This window comes from Streptopelia decaocto (genome assembly GCF_964273445.1).
Source record: "Streptopelia decaocto genome assembly, chromosome: 5".
In the NCBI taxonomy this organism is placed as follows: domain Eukaryota; kingdom Metazoa; phylum Chordata; class Aves; order Columbiformes; family Columbidae; genus Streptopelia; species Streptopelia decaocto.
The window spans coordinates 38,068,996-38,089,037 of NC_138659.1; the positions used below are offsets into that span (position 1 = coordinate 38,068,996).

General features: G+C 40.5%; 1 protein-coding gene across 7 annotated transcripts; it reads left to right on the forward strand.

Annotated features, from left to right (window-relative positions):
• The first annotated feature begins 668 nt into the window (after positions 1-668).
• Positions 669-19,986, forward strand: UBE2D1 (ubiquitin conjugating enzyme E2 D1). Of its 7 annotated transcripts, none has more exons than XR_014184127.1 (8): positions 678-808; positions 8,259-8,322; positions 8,419-8,450; positions 11,647-11,724; positions 11,992-12,097; positions 14,403-14,496; positions 16,162-16,326; positions 17,051-19,986. XR_014184127.1 is itself a non-coding variant. In XM_082053443.1 (7 exons), exons 1-7 carry the CDS (start codon positions 785-787, stop codon positions 17,055-17,057), a joined length of 405 nt encoding a protein of 134 aa, XP_081909569.1. In that variant the 5' UTR covers positions 679-784; the 3' UTR covers positions 17,058-19,986. The 7 variants fall into 7 exon arrangements, 3 of the variants coding, with proteins under 3 accessions (XP_081909568.1, XP_081909569.1, XP_081909567.1); XR_014184128.1 differs by having other exon boundaries at positions 17,512-19,986; XR_014184129.1 differs by lacking the exon at positions 16,162-16,326 and adding an exon at positions 16,497-16,617 and having other exon boundaries at positions 17,512-19,986.
• Positions 19,987-20,042: the final 56 nt, after the last annotated feature.

Below are 20,042 nucleotides of genomic sequence, written 5' to 3' on the forward strand. Positions count from 1 at the left end.
CGACCCTCCCACCACAAAATGGCGGCCGGGCCCGCCCACTTAAAGGGACCGCCGCCGGGAAAAGGGGCTCTCGGGGCGGGCGCGCTGCGGGGGAAGGTGGGCTTTGAGGGTGCTCTGAGCGGGTGGTGGGTGTTGCTGTGTGACCGGCCCCGTGGGTAGGCTCTGCGAGTGGAGCTGTCTGGGGCCTACTCAGCAGTCTTTTCGACTAGTACGCCCCTCCTGTTCACTCTGAACACAGAAGGTTCCACCTAAATTTGAGAAGAAACTTGTTCCCAGTGAGGGTGCCACAGCCTGGCCCAGGCTGCCCAGGGGGGTTGTGGAGTCTCCTTCTCTGCAGACATTCCAACCCGCCTGGACACCTTCCTGTGTAACCTCATCTGGGTGTTCCTGCTCCTGCTCCACCGTGAACGTGACATGCGGCTGTTCCTGGCAGCCCCGGCGCCCTGCGCCGTCCATTCCCCCCGTTCCTCCGCGCACCTGTGAAGGACGCGACCTTCAAACACCTTTTGTCCTCTGAGCACAAACAGCCCTCATAGCGATTTAGTTTCCCAGTCATCCACCGAATTCCCAGGGGGAGAAGACAAGATCAAAGACAAGCCTGCTCACCAAATGCTGGTGTAAAGAAAGAAAACAGTTGTCACAGTCGTGGCCCGGCGGGGTGGGGTGCGCACCCCCAGCCGGCAGGGGGCAGCAGCAGCGCCGGCGCGTAGCGCGGACACAAAGGGCCCGTCCCGTCCCGCCCCGCGCCGCCCCGCCGCGCTCCCGCCGCCCGGCCCGCGCTTCCATGGCGCTGAAGCGGATACAGAAAGTGAGTGGGGCCGAGTCGGAGGGAGGGAGGGAGGGAGCGAGCGAGCGAGCCTGGGGGAGCCGCTTCCCGCTTTGTTTCTGCCTGGCACCGGTCCTGACGTCCTTCTACCCGCCGTTGCGGTCACCGCGGAGCGGTCCGGTCCGGCCCGTGAGGGGCCCGGGTGGGGCGGGCGGAGGTGGAGAAGGGAAGGGCAGGGCGGCTTTTGTCCCGCTCCTCGGGGCCTCGGGACCCTTCGCCTCCTCTACAGACCTCTTTCCAGTCAGCGTTTCAAGCTGTGGTTAATACAACATCCGAGATATTTCCCGAGGTTACGAACTGGGGGGTGAAAAGCGACTTTGTGTTGGCGGGTTATCTTTAGCAGAGGTGTAAATAAAATATCTGTTGCCAAAATATTGTGCTTCAGGGGTGCACAGCTTGGTTTGCTCCGTGTGAAGGTGTTGTTTTGGTCAGGTGTGACCTCTGGGTGTATCCCAGCTGGGGAGTTTGGGGTCATATTTGTGAGTGACCAGGCTTTGCTTGTGGAGTAAATTTCTATATTCCTTTTGCTTGGCAAGATCATTGGTCATTGCACGGCACTGACAAAAAAAAAGCGTTATGGATGGTAAACATAGAAGCTGAGTTAGTGTCAGTGCATTGGCCGCGTTACAGAGTCCATGGTGTTTTGTTGCTGTTGACGGGTGCGTTCGGTTGGTGTTTGTGCTGTCCTGGGTCTGTGGCTGTGCGGTAATTTTTTGTTCTGGATTCCCTTTTGCTGCTGGAAAACGTTGCTCTTACAGAAACAGGATTCTCTAACGACCGGTTGACCCTGCAGGGAGTTGATTTAAGATACTGCACAATAGATACAAAGTTATTTGGATGGATTTTTACCAGAAGTCTCGTAAGTCTCATGCTACAAATCTTATTGTGCCTTTACAGGCAATGTAACTAAGGGAGATTTTTGTTACTTCACATCACATGTTTATTGTGAATGTTGTATTTGTTAATTATATCAAATATTAATAAATAACTACAGTGATTTTTCTCTGGCAATAACTGTCATGCTTTTACATATTATGGGAATGCTTTATCTTTTGTTGCCTTCCAAATTTTGCAGCTTTTCTTGACCATCTCCTGACTTTTGTGTTTATAAGAAAAGGATTGTTCTGAATACCTTCTCTTTCCTCTTCTTGTTCAGTTTCATTCTGCTAAGGTGAGCAAAGTGCAAAGTCTGGTAGTGTTCTGGTATTTTTGAGGTGGAGTGGTAGTTTGTGGCCTTCCAAATTATCTCCTGCTAGAACAGGATTTTTCTCTGTATTTTTATCTTACCACATTCTGTGTGTAACTTTTATTTCAGCTTTAGAGACTTCCATACATATTGGAAACCCACAGTTTTCTTTGTGGCATTTAAAAACTTTGTGTTCGATAGAAGTGAAATTATGAGTAGGCTATGAAATAGTATCTTTCATCCTGTAAGACGTATTAGATCCTCCTTCTACTCTTTGAAAATGAAGAAACGCTGCCCAGAATGTTGACTTCAAGGTAGTGTAAGGTTCCCTAATTACACAAGAACTTTTAACTGAAAAATGAAGAGACATTGGGGAAGGACCTACCAGAGAATAGAGAGTTGATTCAGAACTAGTTAGCTCTTGTTTCTAGTTTGCTGCAGAAATTACTATTGCTGGTTTTATTTTTTTCATTAACTTCCTTCATCACTATCTGCTGCCTTTCCAGGGAGAGATTAGGCCAGCAGCCTGCCTCCAGAGCAGTAGAATAGGAAAGTGGCAAGAAAATAGGATTGTTTCAGATGGAAAGTTAAAATAAAGAGGAGAAATTGAAAAGAAGCTATCATGATGTCACTGTAATGTATAGAGCTTTCCTGAAAATTATGTATTTGTATGATGGTGTGTTTATCCCATCTAATTTCCTGATGCTTCAGACTGGCTATAAAGGTTGATTGCTATTTTATACCTCAAGGGCAGGAAGGGGTAAGATCTGGAGTAGAGGAAAAGCTGTAAGGACTTCATAGTTTCATAGAGTGCCTAGAGGAGCTCTGTGGGGAGCAAAGAGTTATTGGAAAACACAGTGGTGTTACTTGGGAGCTTGTCAGTCTAGATGTGCTCTCTGAACTGCGCTTCAACACAGCCAAGGGATTTTGCTGTCAAGCTTGAGTGTTCGTTCACGATAATTTTGATAAATTGTTTGTTCAGCATGGTAGTACCTACAGAGATAGCAAAGCTGTAATAGTAGGAATGTTAGTGAGCATATTTTGTCTCGTACAGCTTGCGACTCCAGTTTCTAAATGTCATTGCTGTTGTGGTCTGTGTTGTTGCATCCCGCCTCTTGTTGATCAGCCTTGAGGGACTCAAAGGAGGACAATGTGCGGACCTCAAGATTACACACTAGTAACAGAGCAATGCATTGCGCTTGGGAGCTTTCGTACAAAGTGAGCAACTGAATAACAACTGAATGAGCTGATCGCATGCAAGCATGTCCAGCTCAGTGCTGGGGGTGGCAGAGCAGCAAGGACATCCAGCCCTGCTGTGCCAGCACAGTTGTCAGGGCCGCCCCCGGCACAAATTCGTCCCAGAGATCCTCAGCGGATTGCAGGAGGATGGGGGATTCTTATTCATCTTCAGCTGGGGAGCCTGTGCCAGTTTACCTTGTCAGTGCCTGAAAGAGGCATCGTGCTTCTACACTGTCACAAACTTGAGGCTGCACCCTGTGTGTGATGTAGCATAGATGTTCCCTGGGGCAGGAGGTGCTTCTCTGCAGTCTGACGCACTAATAAAAGAATAACCTGGGTTTTTGTGGGGTATGTGAATTCCAGATGTTGCAAATTATGAAAACAAAACAAATAGCGTAGGTTTTAGTTGGAAAAGGTAATTGTGCAAAGAAGACTCTATTTTTACCACCTCTGGAAATCAAGACACCATGGCTGTTGTGCAAAGTAGAAGATAATTCAGGTTACGCAAGTTAGTGTGTAGGTCAGTTCTGCCTGTCCGTCCTGTGCAGCACTGTTGCTGTTCTGAACTCTGTTCATATATCGAACTGTGAGTTTGTTGTGTGGTCAGCTCAGTGTTACAGCTGAGGAGACAGTTTTCATCACAAATCCTGTGCTTCTGGGTGCTCCTCTAGTGTTAATATTGTGCTTGTTAGTGGCTCAGGCTATTAGCAAAATACATATAAACCCAGTATTTACTGTTGTTAAAGGTGTAAAAAAATTGGACTTGTAAGAAATTTTAGAAGATATTTTGAAACCAGTGAGAAGAGATGTGTTTGAAGGCTGGTTTGAAAATAGCTGTTGTCTGTTTTTATCTTATTGGTGCATAGTGCTTGATTGTTTTTCTCCCACAACTCAGTAAGAATACGAGCATTCAAACATTTAGCTGTGTCAGTGAACTGTGTGCCTGTTGGTTTCAGTATGTGTTTCATATATGCGTAGACTACACAGGGCATATGGACTTGAATATTTACATTGAAAATAACTTTTCTTACTGTAAATTGACTCAGATAAATAAAATTTTATCAATATTTGTGGTTTAGGGTTTGACTTTAAACTGTTGAGTCACGTGCTGTCTTTAGGTGGTAAGAAGCATACTGAGGGAGCTTCTTTTTTGGATCCGTAATAGCAAATGTTTTAATTCACTTTCAAAACACCAGCTGTGATATCACAGCAATATTATTTTTGCATTAAGGCAATGTATAAAATAGAATATATACTTTATTACGAAGACTTACCTTCGTATCAAAAAATGATAAGTATTTCTTTACATTTATCCAAGTTCTGAGGAACAGGGAATCCTTTAACTCGTCTAAGGATAATCACTGTTTTTTTTGACAGATGGTTTCAAACGTCATTAATAGCAGCAGTGTATGCATGGAGTTGGTAGGAAGTGAGTCCGTGGTCTATAGAGCATTTTGTGCAAGAAATGAAGAACATAGCTGGCAAATATGAAAACCTATATTTTAAATAACAGCATGGAAAAGTTCTCTGGCTGTGGTTTTCTGTCGCTTCAAGAATTAAAATAGCTTTTAGTGATGCTGCCTTCAGTTTATTTTGGTCTTCTGATAGTCTGCAGCTTTTTTTTTTTTTTTTACTGAAAAAGGAGGCATTTTTAGGGCTGCTTTTTTGTTGTTGTTGTTATTCATGCTCATAGCCATTGAGTGTCCATGAGTACTATCCTGAGAATAACTATCTCCTTGTTATCAAAGTGTCCTTTATGGTCTTGTTCCAGTAGCTTTTTGGAGAGAAGCCTGACTGCTCACGAAGCGTGTGAGTGTTAAAAGAGCCTTCCAGTCTTCACCCAATTCATACTTTTATGAAATACATCCTGTATTACACCCTGACAATAAGTACTAGTCCCGCACATTCAGGAATATTTTCAGGCTTTATAATTTACCATAGCATGTGTTTTACAGCTGTTAGACTGGATTTTGATGTTTTTGCTTCATGCTGCCCACAGAGCTATTCTACAGCGTGTGTGGTGCAATAAAAGGTGATAATTTGGAGACTTTGTAATATTTTTTATGTTTGAGAGGATTAGAGGATTATTCCTACCACTGTCCTCAGCTTAGCTGTTTTCTCCGTACGAGTTTATCCTGGCAGTACTGGGTTATTGTGGCATGTGTTGGAGCTCTTGACAGATGCTTTGATGTTCACCAGTGTTTTAAATAACTGATACTTGTGTTTCCATTTCTTGCAGGTCAAATTTTGGGTTTGTGTATTCTTATAAAAGACATTGCACAGGTGTACACTGCAATTTGTAGTGTTGAGTTTCTCTTTTGAAACAGAATCTGCACTGCTTTGAGTAACAGATCCTGTTTGTTAGCCCATGTACATCAAAGTTACCAGTGACTCAAAATATCGGTGGAGATGAGGCCTTGGAGTAACCAGACCTGCATTATGCAGCTACATAGTGATAATCCATAAAACACGGACAGAGATGCTGGAGCCAATTAACTTAAAATTACAGAGAAATCCGTAGTGTTGGCTGTGTAATGCCTTACATGCAGTTCTCTTGCACATCTTGATGAGATTTCAGCACATGGTGCTTTGTAACTCTTCAGCTTTGTCCAGCAAATGCTTTGGGCTTCTTGGGAGAATTTGCTTTGTACAGAGAATTCTTGTGTTCAGCTTCTCGTTCTTTTGTGAATATGTAAAGTCATGAAGCAGGTTTTCTATGTCTGGTTGAAGAGAGCCTTTTCATCATTATTAGGGAAATATTAATAACAGGAGTTGGTAGTTCTGGGTCTCACTGAGGTATAATTAAAAACATGTAGTTTTTAATCACAGACAAATTTCAGTGCCTTTAGTCTGAACAAAATGAAAATGCACACCTGAGGAGCCTTCCCCAGCTCCTGCCAATTCTGCAGTACATGTGTATATATGAAAGGAAACCCATTTCTGTGAGTTGAGGGTATGTAAAGAGCTTGAGGAAAGGATCTAGCAAATGAGAGTGCTGTTATACACTTGTCACTCCAAATCAAGTGCTTGCCTAGCAGTTTGTATATGCATAATATTTTAGAGACTTTCTGAAGAGTTTAAGCTACATATTTTTCCCATCATTGCCTTTAATTTAGTAGTCCATCATGACTGCTGCAAGATGCAGGACTTTTAGGCTTTGAATTCTCTCTTGGCTAACATTCTTGTGTAGCTGGGTTGTTACTTTTTAGTGTATGTGGAAGGCTTAATCTTCAGTTGTTCAGTTAGATCTTGAGTTGCAAATTAGAGCAGGCAGAGGCTGGAACTGCTGTGCTGCCATTAATACTTGTTACAGCTCCTGTGACTCTCAGAAATTTGAGACTTGTTGACTTCCTTCGCATATGTGCAGTGACTTGGCGTTACATAGATTATCGGTTCTCTGTATCATTCCCCTACTGAAATTTGAATCCTCTGATTAAAAAGGGAACTACATTTCTAAGGGGTTTTGCTCTTGCCTTTATTAGTCCAAGTCTAGCTTGGGGCGTTTCTCGTGGACCAGCACACAGTTTCACCAACAGAATAAAGTTAAGGGCAGAAACGCTAGTTGGAAAATTGAGTTTTTTCAGTATATCAAAGGGCTGCCTCTTTTGTTTTAAATCGCAAGGATTATGAGGAGTGACTTCAGAGCATTATTGACATTACCACTCTATAAAGGGGCTGAAGATGTGTTGCAGTGAGGGGCCCTGTGAGATGTGTGCATGGATTTAGGTGCCAAGTCCATGGTAAGCTGGGTCCCTCCAAGAGAGGACTCTGCCAGTCAAAATCTATACTGGATGTAAATGGATAAACGTGTCACAGTAGTTGGGAAGTGCAGAGTTCTAATGCTTCAGTTTGTACGTAAGGTCTGATGATGCCACATAGACAAATTCTACGCTGGATTTAAACCTTGATTTTTGAAGTAGTTGTTTTGACTAATGATTTTTTTTTGGTATAAATGTTTCCACTGTTATTCCTCACGCTAAACTTGAGATATTTGCAGACCTGTTTATGTCTATTGTTGACTTAAATGTCTGTGTTTTGAGTGCCTTATGAACAGTGGTTTAACACACATTTTTTAGCTTATTTTGATGGAAGTATTTACACATAATCATTAAACTTATCACAGCACAGTTCTTACCAGCTTGGAGTTGGAAGAAGTTGTTGTTATTAGAACAGTAAATTTTCAGACATCAAAAGTAGTATATTGAATCAAACAAGGAAAATGAAACAACACTGATATATAGCTTGTTTTGCATTTGATATAGTGATGATAAATTTGATGGAAAGCTGAGCTGGTTTTGTGTAATTAAATAATAATTTTAAATTATTTGGGACTGTATGGACTTCTGTAAGAGAAATAAATCAGTTGACCAGCAAAAGACTCTCTGAATGCTTCTCTTAAATTTCAACTTTCTTGGTAGTTTTGCGGAAGTCATTTTGAAAAAAAAGCACACAAGGAATTAAATCAATGTGTATTAAATAAGGTCTAGAGCTAGTGTTTTTCCTTTATTTTCTAGTTTACTCAGGAACCTTGATGTTGTGTTCCTGTATCATCTAGGCAGACCGCAAAACTTTTATGAGCTAGTCTAACTCGGCTAGTGTACATACGCTAATACAAGAAGCTTTTGTAAAATCAAAAGCTAAAGCAACAGTCAGATTAGCACATAAATTTCTAAATTAAACATTGAGTTTACAGACAAGTCAAGAAACCCTTCATTTTCTTGATTTTTTTTTTTTGTTTTCTGTGTCTAATTCAGCCCATTATAAACTTGACTATAGCTCTTAGATACTTTCAGTTGTTAATTTATAGCACAATGCTGTCTTTAGCTGCAGACCTATTTGGCAAAAAATGCATTTCAGTATCAACGGATATTTCCAGTGTTGATTTCTTTAAAAGTGCCACAGGCCTATTTAATAAAATCTGTTTGCTTTCTCACGTTTGCAGTGGTGCTGCTGAGCGGTGTTTCTTTTCATGTGGATGTCTTTCAAATATTTGTGTGTTTCTTATAGGAGCTGAGTGACCTGCAGCGAGACCCGCCAGCCCACTGCTCCGCTGGGCCTGTTGGAGATGACTGTAAGCTCCTCATAGTGCTTTGTCACTGCTGACCTTTTTTTGGTTATGAGAAAGCTCAGAAAAAATCTCTAATTCTTCTGTCTTTTTGACTTTCAGTGTTTCACTGGCAAGCAACAATTATGGGACCTGTAAGTATATAATTCATGCCCCTTAGAAAGAAGACCTCGTTTCCCTTTTTGTTGTAGAGGATTTGTTTGGGTTTCTGTAAACATGGCAGTCAAACTGAGCTGTGCTGCGTGTGAAGATTGAGGGTGGTATCGTTGTTCTTCCTGATCTGGCACCAGTTTCTTTCTGTAACTGTTCAAAAATCCACCCTCTTGGTGAAGTCAGGGGTGCTTCATCAGTCAGCTGCAATGTTTGAATTGGTGATGGGGGCAGCAAAGTGAAAAGCTCACTTTTCAGAGGTGATAATTTCAGTTCTAGGAGATACATCCATCCGAAAGGAGGAAGAATGGGTGTAGTCCAGTGTTCAAGTTGGGGGCTTTTAGATAGAGCTTGTTTGATGGCTGTGATGTGACTCTGTCAAAAACTGGATTTGCAAACTGTAGCCTGGCGATGGTGGGTACTTTGGTGTCTGCATGCGGAAGGCCTGCGGAAGGGCTCATGGAGATCTCTGGACACCCCATTTATGACTCTTGTCAAGGAAATGACATAAGGACGGACAATAAAGCTGAAGAACAGAAAGTTTTAAAGGAAAACTGAAAAGAGTTTTAGCAAAAACAATAAATATACATGACCTGAGGGAAAGGGTGTTTGTTAATATAATGGTAGGAGTCTGTATTCCTGGTGTTCTCCTTTTGGACCTGTTAATTTCGAAAGAAGTGTCTCTGGTTCAGATGATGAGCTGAATCGTTGTGTGAGTTGAAATTTTGAGACAATACTTAATCCATTAAGATGCAGCATCACGTGGTGGAGAAAAGGGGAATTGTCTGCTTTGAGGCTATTTTTGCATTTTTAGCGGAGCTGCTCTGAAGCACTGAAGGATTGGTTACTAATTTGCCAGTGCTATGCTGGAGTCTGGTGTCCAACTTGTCGATGGCCCAGCAACAACTGAAGTGATTGTTTCAAGTTTTTCTGTAGGACACTAAGGCTTTTGCCATTTTTCTTTAACAACTGTGTTATTTTGCATAGAAGGTCATTCTGACCCTTATCTTTCTGCGCTGCTTAAAGGTGAATCGCAAAATAGCAAAGAAGAGTTAACAATTGCTGATTGCCACCAATAATGTCTCTGTCCTGAATGACTCTGATGACCTGAGTAAGGGAAATACTAGCACATAAATCTTGGCTTGATTTCCATTTTTTCTTCCAGCTTGCAATTCACCTGCCATATTCTGTAGTGGAAAATACTGTTTTCTTTGCTTCAGGTTCTTTAGATTTCTCTAGTTAAGAATGAGCCTCTCTTGCCAACCTTCATCTCAGCCATATCTGCTGAAATACAAGAAAAGAACACTGTTGGGATATTAATCCTTTATCATGATAACATAAGGAAATAAGGATGCACATCCTGTATGTTTCCTGGTGGCCTGAGGGAAGCATAAGACTAAAGTTTACCTTGAGAATTCATTTCCAATGTGTGGGAGCAGGGTAGCCTCCTGTCTATAGGCGTCATCAATTTGTTTTATATACCTCATAATACATGATGTGATTTCACTTGTGTCCAGTTCTGGGCCCCTCAGTTCCAGAAGGACAGGGAACTGCTGGAGAGAGTCCAGCACAGGGCAACAAAGATGCTGAAGGGAGTGGAGCATCTCCCTTATGAGGAAAGGCTGAGGGAGCTGGGGCTCTTTAGCTTGGAGAAGAGGAGACTGAGGGGTGACCTCATTCATGTTTACAGATATAGAAAGGGTGAGTGGGAGGATGGAGCCAGGCTCTTCTCAGTGACAACCAGTGATAGGACAAGGGGTAATGGGTTCAAACTGGAACACAAAAGGTTCCACTTAAATTTGAGAAGAAATTTCTTCCCAGTGAGGGTGACAGAACACTGGACCAGGCTGCCCAGGGGGGTTGTGGAGTCTCCTACTCTGGAGGCATTCAAGACCTGCCTGGACACCTTCCTGTGTAACCTCATCTGGGTGTTCCTGCGCCGGCAGGGGGATTGGACTAGATGATCTTTTGAGGTACCTTCCAGTCCCTAACATTCTGTGATTCTGTGACTTTGCCTTCTCTCTGAAACTGAACTTGTCTCATCTTCAGCTTATTTTAACTTTGACAAATCTATTTAGTATACATGCAAGCAGCTCTTTCAAACCTAATTGGAAGTACAGTGGCAATCTCCTCTGATGTTACCTAATGCTGGCTTCTTAGCAATTCTATGTATAACCTGCCTTACATTGCAACACTGTCTGCATTTTGAGTGTGTAACATGGCAGGTCTTAGTGGACCATTTGTGACTTGGCCTCTTATATTCATCTCTCAAAATGTAATTTTCACTCATTTACAAGGTAAATGTTTTTATTTTAAACACAGTCTGCCTTTGGTTCCTATAAGGAAACTCAAAAGCTTGATGTTCTGCCCCTTTGCTGAGATTGAGTTCCTCTGTTGCTGTTTTAAACTTAACAAATAATGAGAGAGGTTTTCCCCTTTTTCATTTTTATTAACTAGAAAAGCGAAGCGGGGAAAGTCTCAATGCTAAATTATAGAAAGCAGCGCTGTAATTTCTGATTAATGTCCTCAACAGATGACTGCAACAAAGTTATTTCTATCTATTAACTGTGTGCAACCTGGACGTAAACCTGTGCACATGTTCTCTAACAAAATGCATGTTCGCAGGTTTGTACAGGTCACAAAGATCTTGTGTGTTTTAAAACTCCCTGATGTCATCATGATCACCTGAATTATGTTGGAAAATCCTACTCTTTGCACCTGCAAAGAGAAACCACTTGTTAAGGTGAGTATATTTGTAGCTTAAGGCTGGAGGAGGATCAGAGCAGCTGTGGTGTTGCATGGAGAAAGGATTTGGAAGACCAGCTATGGGTTTTGTTTCCCTTGGTGCAGTGGAGCTGATGGATCAGCAGTTCTGTGGCTCCACCAGTCAAGCGCTGCTCCCTCCCTTTCTCTCCCCAAGAAGAGCAGCACTCAGTAGCCATGTTGGCTACTGAAGCAGGAGCCGTGGTTGGCTCTACTGCAGCTCTGCAGGCCAGTGGGAGGGTTCAGTTCCCTCTGCGCCTTCCCCGTGCACAGCCCGCAGTGGGCAATAGGCTGTGTACTGGGGAAAAAAATGCATTTTCTAAGATACTCACAGCTTTGGGAGGTTATCTGCATTCAGAAGGGAAGCTCCAAAATAATTGAAATATATTAATGTGCTTTGTTTTGTTTTTTCCACAGCCTGATAGTGCATATCAAGGAGGAGTATTTTTCCTCACGGTACACTTTCCAACAGATTATCCTTTCAAACCACCAAAGGTAAGTCTTTTCTCTCAAAACTTAGGCAGTATTTTTGGTCAAAGTTTTGTTTTCTGTGTCTTAGTTATTTGAGGCTTAATTTTGAAAGTTCAAACCAGAAAGGCCAGCAATGGGATACATGTTCATAGCGGATGAACAGGTGAGACTGTAAGATAAACTGCATTGGCAGATCTAATATGACTGGAGCTAAAGGGACAACGTGAAGGATTCCAAATGTAATTAACACTATTTTATGTTACTTGGTTTTCTTTTTATTTTTTATTCCAGATTGCTTTTACAACAAAAATATACCACCCAAACATAAACAGTAATGGCAGTATTTGCCTCGATATCCTGAGATCACAATGGTCACCAGCTTTGACTGTATCTAAAGGTAAACTCACAGGTTTGCTAATGTGTTTATGAAATTGCCTATACTGCCGCGGTGCTTTTTTGTGTATTACTGCAGTGACCAGGGGGGCAGTGGGAACTCATCCTGCTTGTTACAGACATGGCAAATTCCATTGGAATTCCTGTTGTCCTGATCTTGCACAGTTTATTTGGAGTGTCATGTTACATAAAATACTACATTCATGGCAAAGAAATGTTCGAAACATGTTGGATAAGATAATAAATGTCTAGTCAGCCTGAAATGCAACTTCTGTGTTATAGCTGACACTGCATGCAGAACTGAGGAGAAACTGGTGAGCAGAGCTTCAAAATCAAATGAATATGGATGTAAATGGAAAACCCCCATACTGATGTGTGTGGGCTTACCCGATTGCTTATTGATGGCTCTTTGGGTTGCCTGAGCAGCCTTGTGTGTGCTAAGGTCTTAATTACACTTTATTTTTAAATGAGGTAAATTGTTCTGGTTTGCATTCCTCTGTAAGATGATTATTTTAAAATGTAGCTGCTTTCAAACTCAGCAGTAGAAGATTCATTATAATATTCTAGTCCTGTAGCTATACTTCTCAAGTTAAACACTAGATTTTTGGAACATCGAGGTTACAGTTAAGCAGTTCTTTTGTTGTAGGCATTCTGTGTCACTTTGAAAGCTGCTTAAAATGTGGGTGCCTTATAGTTGTTTTTTTTTTCCCACCCATCCTCAAAATGCTTAGGCATACTCTTACTATTGTTACAGAAAGTTCTCATGCCACTCAGAAGGTTAAACAGTTCATGTCTTGCTTCTGTGCTTGAGAGCTCTTTAGACCATGTGTGTTGTTTTAGAACACTCTCATCATGTTTGTACAAGCAAGGGAAAAATTGTTAGTCTCTGTCCAATGGAAATTGCTCCATGCACGTGCGATTGCGATACCTTCTTGAAAAAGCAGCTCATGCTCATGTACAAGGATCCTGTGCAGGAATCTCACAAGCTAAATAAAATCTAAATTTAATACTATTTCATGAAATAGTTGCTGAAGAATTACATGAATTACTTTTGCATATAGTTGGTATTATCTTTCCACAGAACTTCGTTGTTGTATTGCTGAGCAAAAATTGTCTTTTTTCTAGTAATTCAGAAGGTATTTAGCAAATGAAAGTTGGCACTTATAGCGTGTTTAACAGTTGGCATTTAGAACTGGAAAATCTTTAGTTTTTTTAGATCTTCAGCATTTTCTGTGTATTATTGAGCTTCAGATATATACTTCAGATATAAAGCAAAGCAGTCTTACTGGTCTTAAGTGCTCTGATTTGATGAGGTTTTAAAATGCTTGCACACCATATAACTCATAAACTGAGGATTAGCTCAGTGGCTCAAGGAAGTTTCAGTGTGAAGTGGTCAAAGTTGCTACAGCCGAAAATAGGTGTCAGTCCGGCTCTTTGGTAACTAGGTAAAGCAAGGAAAAAAACCCAGACCTGTTATATAGTAGATTCAAATTTCCTTTCACGACACGTTTAGACTTGTTTAACTGTGTGCCCTTGTATTCCTATTAGTTCTCAGTATAAAAATAGAAATTTCCTGAAAAGTATGGACTGAAAAATATTAGAAAAATCAAACATCCTTGGTTCAATACCAGGAAACCTGCATATAATGCTAATGATGTATTTTCCCAAAATGGAAGTGAAACATATCAAATTAGGTGAAGTGCTCATATGAAGAAGAGAATGACTGTCAGCACAGAAGTGAAGAAGGATACGCACAGAGTATTGGCAATGTAATATTAACAATATTAATTAATAACTGTAGATGGAATGGCCTAGTGTGATCAAATATTTATCTGTAACTATGTAGTCTGTAGTTTGTTTAATGCTCACAGGTTAAAACATGGGGTCTTAATTACACTTCATTTTTAAATGAGGTAAATTGTTCTGGTTTGCATTCCTCTGTAAGATGATTATTTTAAAATGTAGCTGCTTTCAAACTCAGCAGTAGAAGATTCATTATAATATTCTAGTCCTGTAGCTATACTTCTCAAGTTAAACACTAGATTTTTGGAACATCGAGGTTACAGTTCAAAGGGTACAGGTCCATGAGCTGCAGGTTCTCTAGGCTGGTATCACATGGTGTTTACTTAAGAGCTAGAAAAATGATGCTGCAGAAACATTTCTGAGCAGAACTGCAATATGAAAGCTTAGTGCTAATATGCATTCTTTTTCCAATCTCCCACCACCCTCCTTCAGTGTATTGGAATATATTAAATTATTATAGAAATAAAGCAAACTAACTTGTTTAATCTAGTGTCTCTTTTGTTTAGTTTTATTGTCCATATGCTCCTTACTTTGTGATCCCAATCCAGATGATCCTTTAGTACCGGACATTGCACAGATCTACAAGTCAGACAAGGAAAAGTGAGTATAACATATAGATAATTGTGTGTGTGGTACTTGCAGATGGTTATCTGCTTTGCACCTTCTGTCTTAACTTTTAAAGATACTCTTTTCATAGATTTCTACAGGATTAGATTTTTAAAATCTTGAAAATATCCATTGGTGGAATGGCAAGCAGAAAACTGTAGACATGCATAACTGTTGGGTACTTTATTTCTTGTACTTAGTTACATAAAACCATCCCACTTTTGTGTTTAATCTTTATATTAACTGCATGAAAAAATAATTTCCCAGCTATGAGCTATTTGTTGCTACTGTGATGCTCTGGTTGTAAAACCTGTGCCTTTAGTCAGATGTTAGGTATGAAGAACAAATATATGGTTTCGATACCGTTGTGGGATAGGCTCTTTTCAGTGCTAAGAACCATCGTCACATTGCAATTTACAGCATCTTCCAGAGGAAAAGAACTTTTTTTTACTTTCTGGAACGGCTGTAGAATTTGCAGGAAGTTTCTGATCTTGGGAAGGTAACATCGACAGCATGTAACTGAAGTATTACATGCTTCTGGACCAAATCTGATTTTGATTTGAGAGGTTTTAACTCTAAAGGTTCTATGCTGACTGTTCTGAGATCTTTTACTTACAGTGCAGAACCAGCTGGATTTCCCCAAGTTCAGTTTTCAGGCTTGCTGGCTTCTTGTACATCCCTCCTAAGGAGGGTTTTGAAATGCTGTCTGGTAACTACACGCATGACTGAGCACTCACAAGGTCAGATTTAGAGTTCACCAGCAAGCCCGGTGCTTTGGCACAGTGGAGTTTCTTTCCAGAGCACTGCTTCTCTGCAGTGATTCTTTTGAGCACTAAAATCTGAACTGTGGCATCTGTGCATATTTAAGTGATGCATTGGTTTCTTGAGAGTTTGTTGCAGTTGTAGGTGGCAGGAAGCTCAGGCTCTTCATTCCACAGATTAGCCTACATGATTTCCAAGGCTTTTTTCCATCTTTAGCGCTTTCTCCTGATATACCAGTTACCTTCTTCTGGGCTTATAAACTTTAAAAAATTTACGCATGGGAAAGGTCACAGAATCGGTGATCCAGGAAGGAAATAATGGTTTGCTTACCACTGGGAGATTTTGTTGAACTCTGCTGCTATAGGTGTTTTGAGCACAATCAGGATGTAGTCTACAGTCCATCAGCATGGCCTGAGCCGTCTTCTGTAACTGGAGTTTAGTACCTGTGGATTTTCTAGGTGTGTGAGGGATTAAGAAAGACTGACACACAAGATCAGTTTAGGACAGTAACAAGGAGTAGGCATCTCTGAGGTTTTCCAAATACATCCAGTTCTAATTTCCCAAGAATGAAATAAGCTTCCCCAAAAATAATGTGCTGCAAATTTTCTGGTGTCCTTGAGCAGAAATTAAATAGTGATAGCCCTGCCGCACGTTGACAGACAGCCCAGCCACCACTGTTTATCTGACTTCTTCAGGCTGCGGAAAAGGTTATGAATTTAGTCTGGGGCAGGCTTTTTATCCTTGCTACTTCAGCTGCTGTTTGGTAACCTTGCTGTTAACTATTTAATTGTTAGACTCTTCGTTTCAGATACTGCGGAATGTTTGTGATATCCAAAAGGATTTTTTCTTACTTTCTTGTTAACTGACTGAGAAATTGTTTGGTGCCTATTTTTTTAGTACTGAGCCGTGGAAGACTTCTTGCAATGCATGTTAATGGCCTGTGGTTCATCACAGATCACAGGTCCACGAAGATCTGACTATTGCTTTTACCTTGGACTGGATAGAGGAGCAGTGATGTAGAAGTTACATGGAAGTCTGTGCTATAGTATTTCTCTCCCTAGAGTAAGAATTATTAAAATGGCTTTTTTTTTTTTTCTGACAGTTGGATGTCTGATACAATCAAAAGTGGGTTCCAAGATTTGAAGTGGTTAAAGTCTGTAGCTTGTACTGCAAAGCTGGTAGTGTTCAAGCTGAGGATGTTGTGCCTCAGTTTCTCCCCATTTGTGTCTCAGCTTTTGTCCACCTACTCACTTAATAGTGATTGCAGCCCTTGTGCCTCCCGTTTGTGAATGGAAGTGAACAAGGGATATTTCTCTGTCTCCAAAACTCAACATCTAATCATTGCTAGAGAAGGTGAGAGACCATATGGTCTTGATTACAGCTTTATCTTCTTATGTTGATCACCTATTCAATTTTTTTTAATCTCATCTTGGATTTAGGAAATGAAAGATATGGCCAGTTACCCCAAGCATTTATCTGTGGGTATTTTAGTATAAGTCCAAAGACTTGTCTGGTAGCATATTCTTAAAAAGAAAACCAAGTAGTACATGAGTTGCTGTATGGTTTGTAAGAAACAGATTTAAAAACTTGTCAGCATTTTCTCTGAAGAACTTAGAAAAAAAGTGAATCTAGTCTGAAGAGTGGAATGTAATGAATGTGAGGACCAGAGGGGAAGTTACTGACTCTCTAGGGACATTTACCTTTGGCAGTGCTAATCAGCTTCAAAGCAGAGGAAAAGGCCTAAGACTTAAAATCTAGTCAAAAATGTAGGACGTTTTCTTTTCAGGTTCTGAAATGCAGATGGCAGTGCAGAATGGAGAAGAAAAATATCGCTGTGCCTTCTGTCCCCACCTTTTCCCCAACCAGTTAATTATACTGAATTTTATGCAACTGAAATGTGTGAACTCTGTCAAGAATGTTAATAGCACAGACATTTAGGAATAATTAAGAACAAATTCCTGTTAAGGTACAAATAAGGGAACTGGTTGTGAAATGGAAATTAAGTATGCATGATGATATGCATTTGAATACAAACCTGTGAGATAGGTTTTGAGTCTAAACATCTGTGGTAGGTAACCTTAAAAATTGAACATACAGTGTGTTTCTTGGCTTTTAGACTATTTTAGTGTTATCTGAATCTATGCTAAGGGGTGAAAAGCTCAATAATGTGTATTAAGTAAAGATGTGGCCATTGTCAGTGTATCACTAACAGCTCTTCACTGTAATCCCTTCTTTCTGCACGTACAGATACAACAGACATGCAAGAGAATGGACTCAGAAATATGCAATGTAAACTTGTGAAGACTTTTTCATATACCACAGAGTACTGTAAATTCTAGGGTTTTTTTCAAATTAGAAGGAAATGGAGCACAGTTTACTGTTTCAATATATCATGTTCCCTCTTGAATTTTTTTCACCGGTGTGTGTTTCTGGAGCAAGGGAGAACAAGCTTCCAAAAATAACCTTATGACTGTGATAAGAATATTTATCCTTTTGCAGAAGACATTTATTCTGGTTTTTAAGAGTTCAACATCTGCATCTTCAGGCTACGAGACCCACAGTGGGGTTTTAAAGCAACCGAATTATTTTTGCTGGAAAAACTAGCTGTTTTTATGTGATGAATACTGTACTTAAAGTACGTTGTCTAAGTATGTTCAAATTTCATTTTGTTTGTTCACCTATGTAACTTGTGGTTTTTTACTGTATAGACTAAATATTTTATTTACTGTGTAAGTCATTTCATTTTAGACTGACTTGCTTGTGCACAGTATTGACAAGATACAACTGCTAGTAAGAAAATAATTGGAGTATTCCATGCATTAGGATATTCTGAAGATTGACCGCAGATGTCTTGAAATTATCTTTGCACTGTAATTCTTTGTACACTGATTATGGAGAAACACCTGGGTTTGATTCTGTTCCATACTTGACTTGATTTTATTGCCATGTGAACTAATTGCATTGCTCTATAGAAAGATACATAACCATTTTGTTGCTATTCACAACTGATTTTTGACATGTGGGCAATATAACACTATCACAGACCTTTTACAAATCTAAATGTAGCCTTTTCCATATAAATAAAATGCATTTTCTACTACTTGTCTTGGCTATTAAAAAAAAAAAAAAAGCATATCCTTAAAGTGCTTGTTGTAGAGAATCAAAATTTTAAGTGTGCACGTGTCTTGTAGAGAGAAGGGAAAGTAAAGCCATGCATCACATACAACTTATGACCGTGTTGCAATTAATCTTTATGCTAGCTTTAGCCGAATCTACTTAGCATGTGATGCACATTGTTTTATATAGGATTCCGACTAGTTTAATGACATGTTACGTGGGGTATTTCCTCTGTAAATTAATATACGAGTGTTTGAACATCAAACACTTGAGTTAATGTGGTTTATCTGCAATATCAGTGTTACAGTGAACTTCTCATGCTTGAAACTAACTTCATTAAGTGGCTTTTCAGTTGCTTCAGACTATGCATGTGGAAAACTCACAGTGCTGAAGAGGGGCAATCTCTTATAAAGCAGATTAAAAACTTCTTTCCTACAGTCTATTCTTGGCTATCTGAAAATAAAAACATGTGACTAGTGCTTTTCTCTGTACCTTTCCCATGAAAGAAAAGTGACCTGCAGTTGGGAAATTTGTCAGCATAAAATACATTTTTAAGGTGGTAATTTTTGAATTTTACTGTAGTGAATGCTACCTTTATAAGTGGGTCACCTATGGGAAAATGTTACTTTTGTGCTACTGTTTCATGGTGTAACCATGACTCTTGAAACAAGAGCATGGTGCGGAGTGGCTGTCTTAAGCTTCAAATATCCTTGCTCTCTTCAGACTGTACTGAATACGTGACAGGTTGTTATTAAAATGAGCGCTTTATTCTACTTGAACTCGTACAATGTAGTTAGGAGGCAAAGCCATGGTTTGTACTTACTGATAAAACGGTGGTAGGAAACTGACCATCAGAATGCGTTCCCAGAGCTTTTTTTTCTAGATGGGTAGAATATGTTTGTATTAGAAGTTATTTGAATGTTGGTGACATCTGTGTGAAGTAGGAAGGTTGACTCACTCCTCTCTTTTGGTTTACGGGTTTGTATTAGGGATGGTTTGCGAACATCTGTGCTGCAACTGGTAATTTTTCTGTGTGCCATATGTGCCAGAATGACTTTCCATCGCAGGGCGAGACCAGCAGGACAAGTGAAAAACAACATGAGCAAAGCGTATTTAAATACTAAAAAAAAATTTCTGTCTGATGAACGTGCTATGCTATAGGCATAAGGCCATGTTTTGGTCCTCAGAGCAGTTCAGCCTTTCTGGTTTTGGAGTGCTATCTGAGGTAAATACATGAGTTGAAGCTGGAGTGTTTCAAAGAGTTGGTTAGACTTCAGCTAGGGAGACAAACAGCTCCTCTACTTCTCTACTTCTTCCTCTCTTAATGATTTTTTTTTTACATGAATGCTATTTTAAGGGGGTGGCAAATTACAAAAATGGTTACTCTGTCCTGGGGTGTTTGCTGTGATGGAACAAACTGGCCTCGTCTCTGCACCTTGTTTCCCCTTCAGTGCTGCCCTGTCTCTTGTTTGGAAAGAGGACATTAATGAAACTGTACTGTTAGTTTCTGGCTGCAGCTCGTCCACTTAAGTTTTTGATCTCTGTACTGATTTCTGCTGGCACGTACCCCCTCCGGCCTAATAAACGTGGCAGAATTGCTGTTCAGACCGTCTCCCAGTGTGTCCCGTGTGCATGAACGGGGGTCAGGCGGGGGCCGGGGG

Coding starts and splice junctions, on each gene's coding strand:
- UBE2D1 (XM_082053442.1), top strand. CDS start 785: ATGGCGCTGAAGCGGATACAGAAA. Junction 809..8,258: donor CGCTGAAGCGGATACAGAAA/GTGAGTGGGGCC, acceptor TGTTTCTTATAG/GAGCTGAGTGACCTGCAGCG. Junction 11,725..11,991: donor ATCCTTTCAAACCACCAAAG/GTAAGTCTTTTC, acceptor TTTTTATTCCAG/ATTGCTTTTACAACAAAAAT.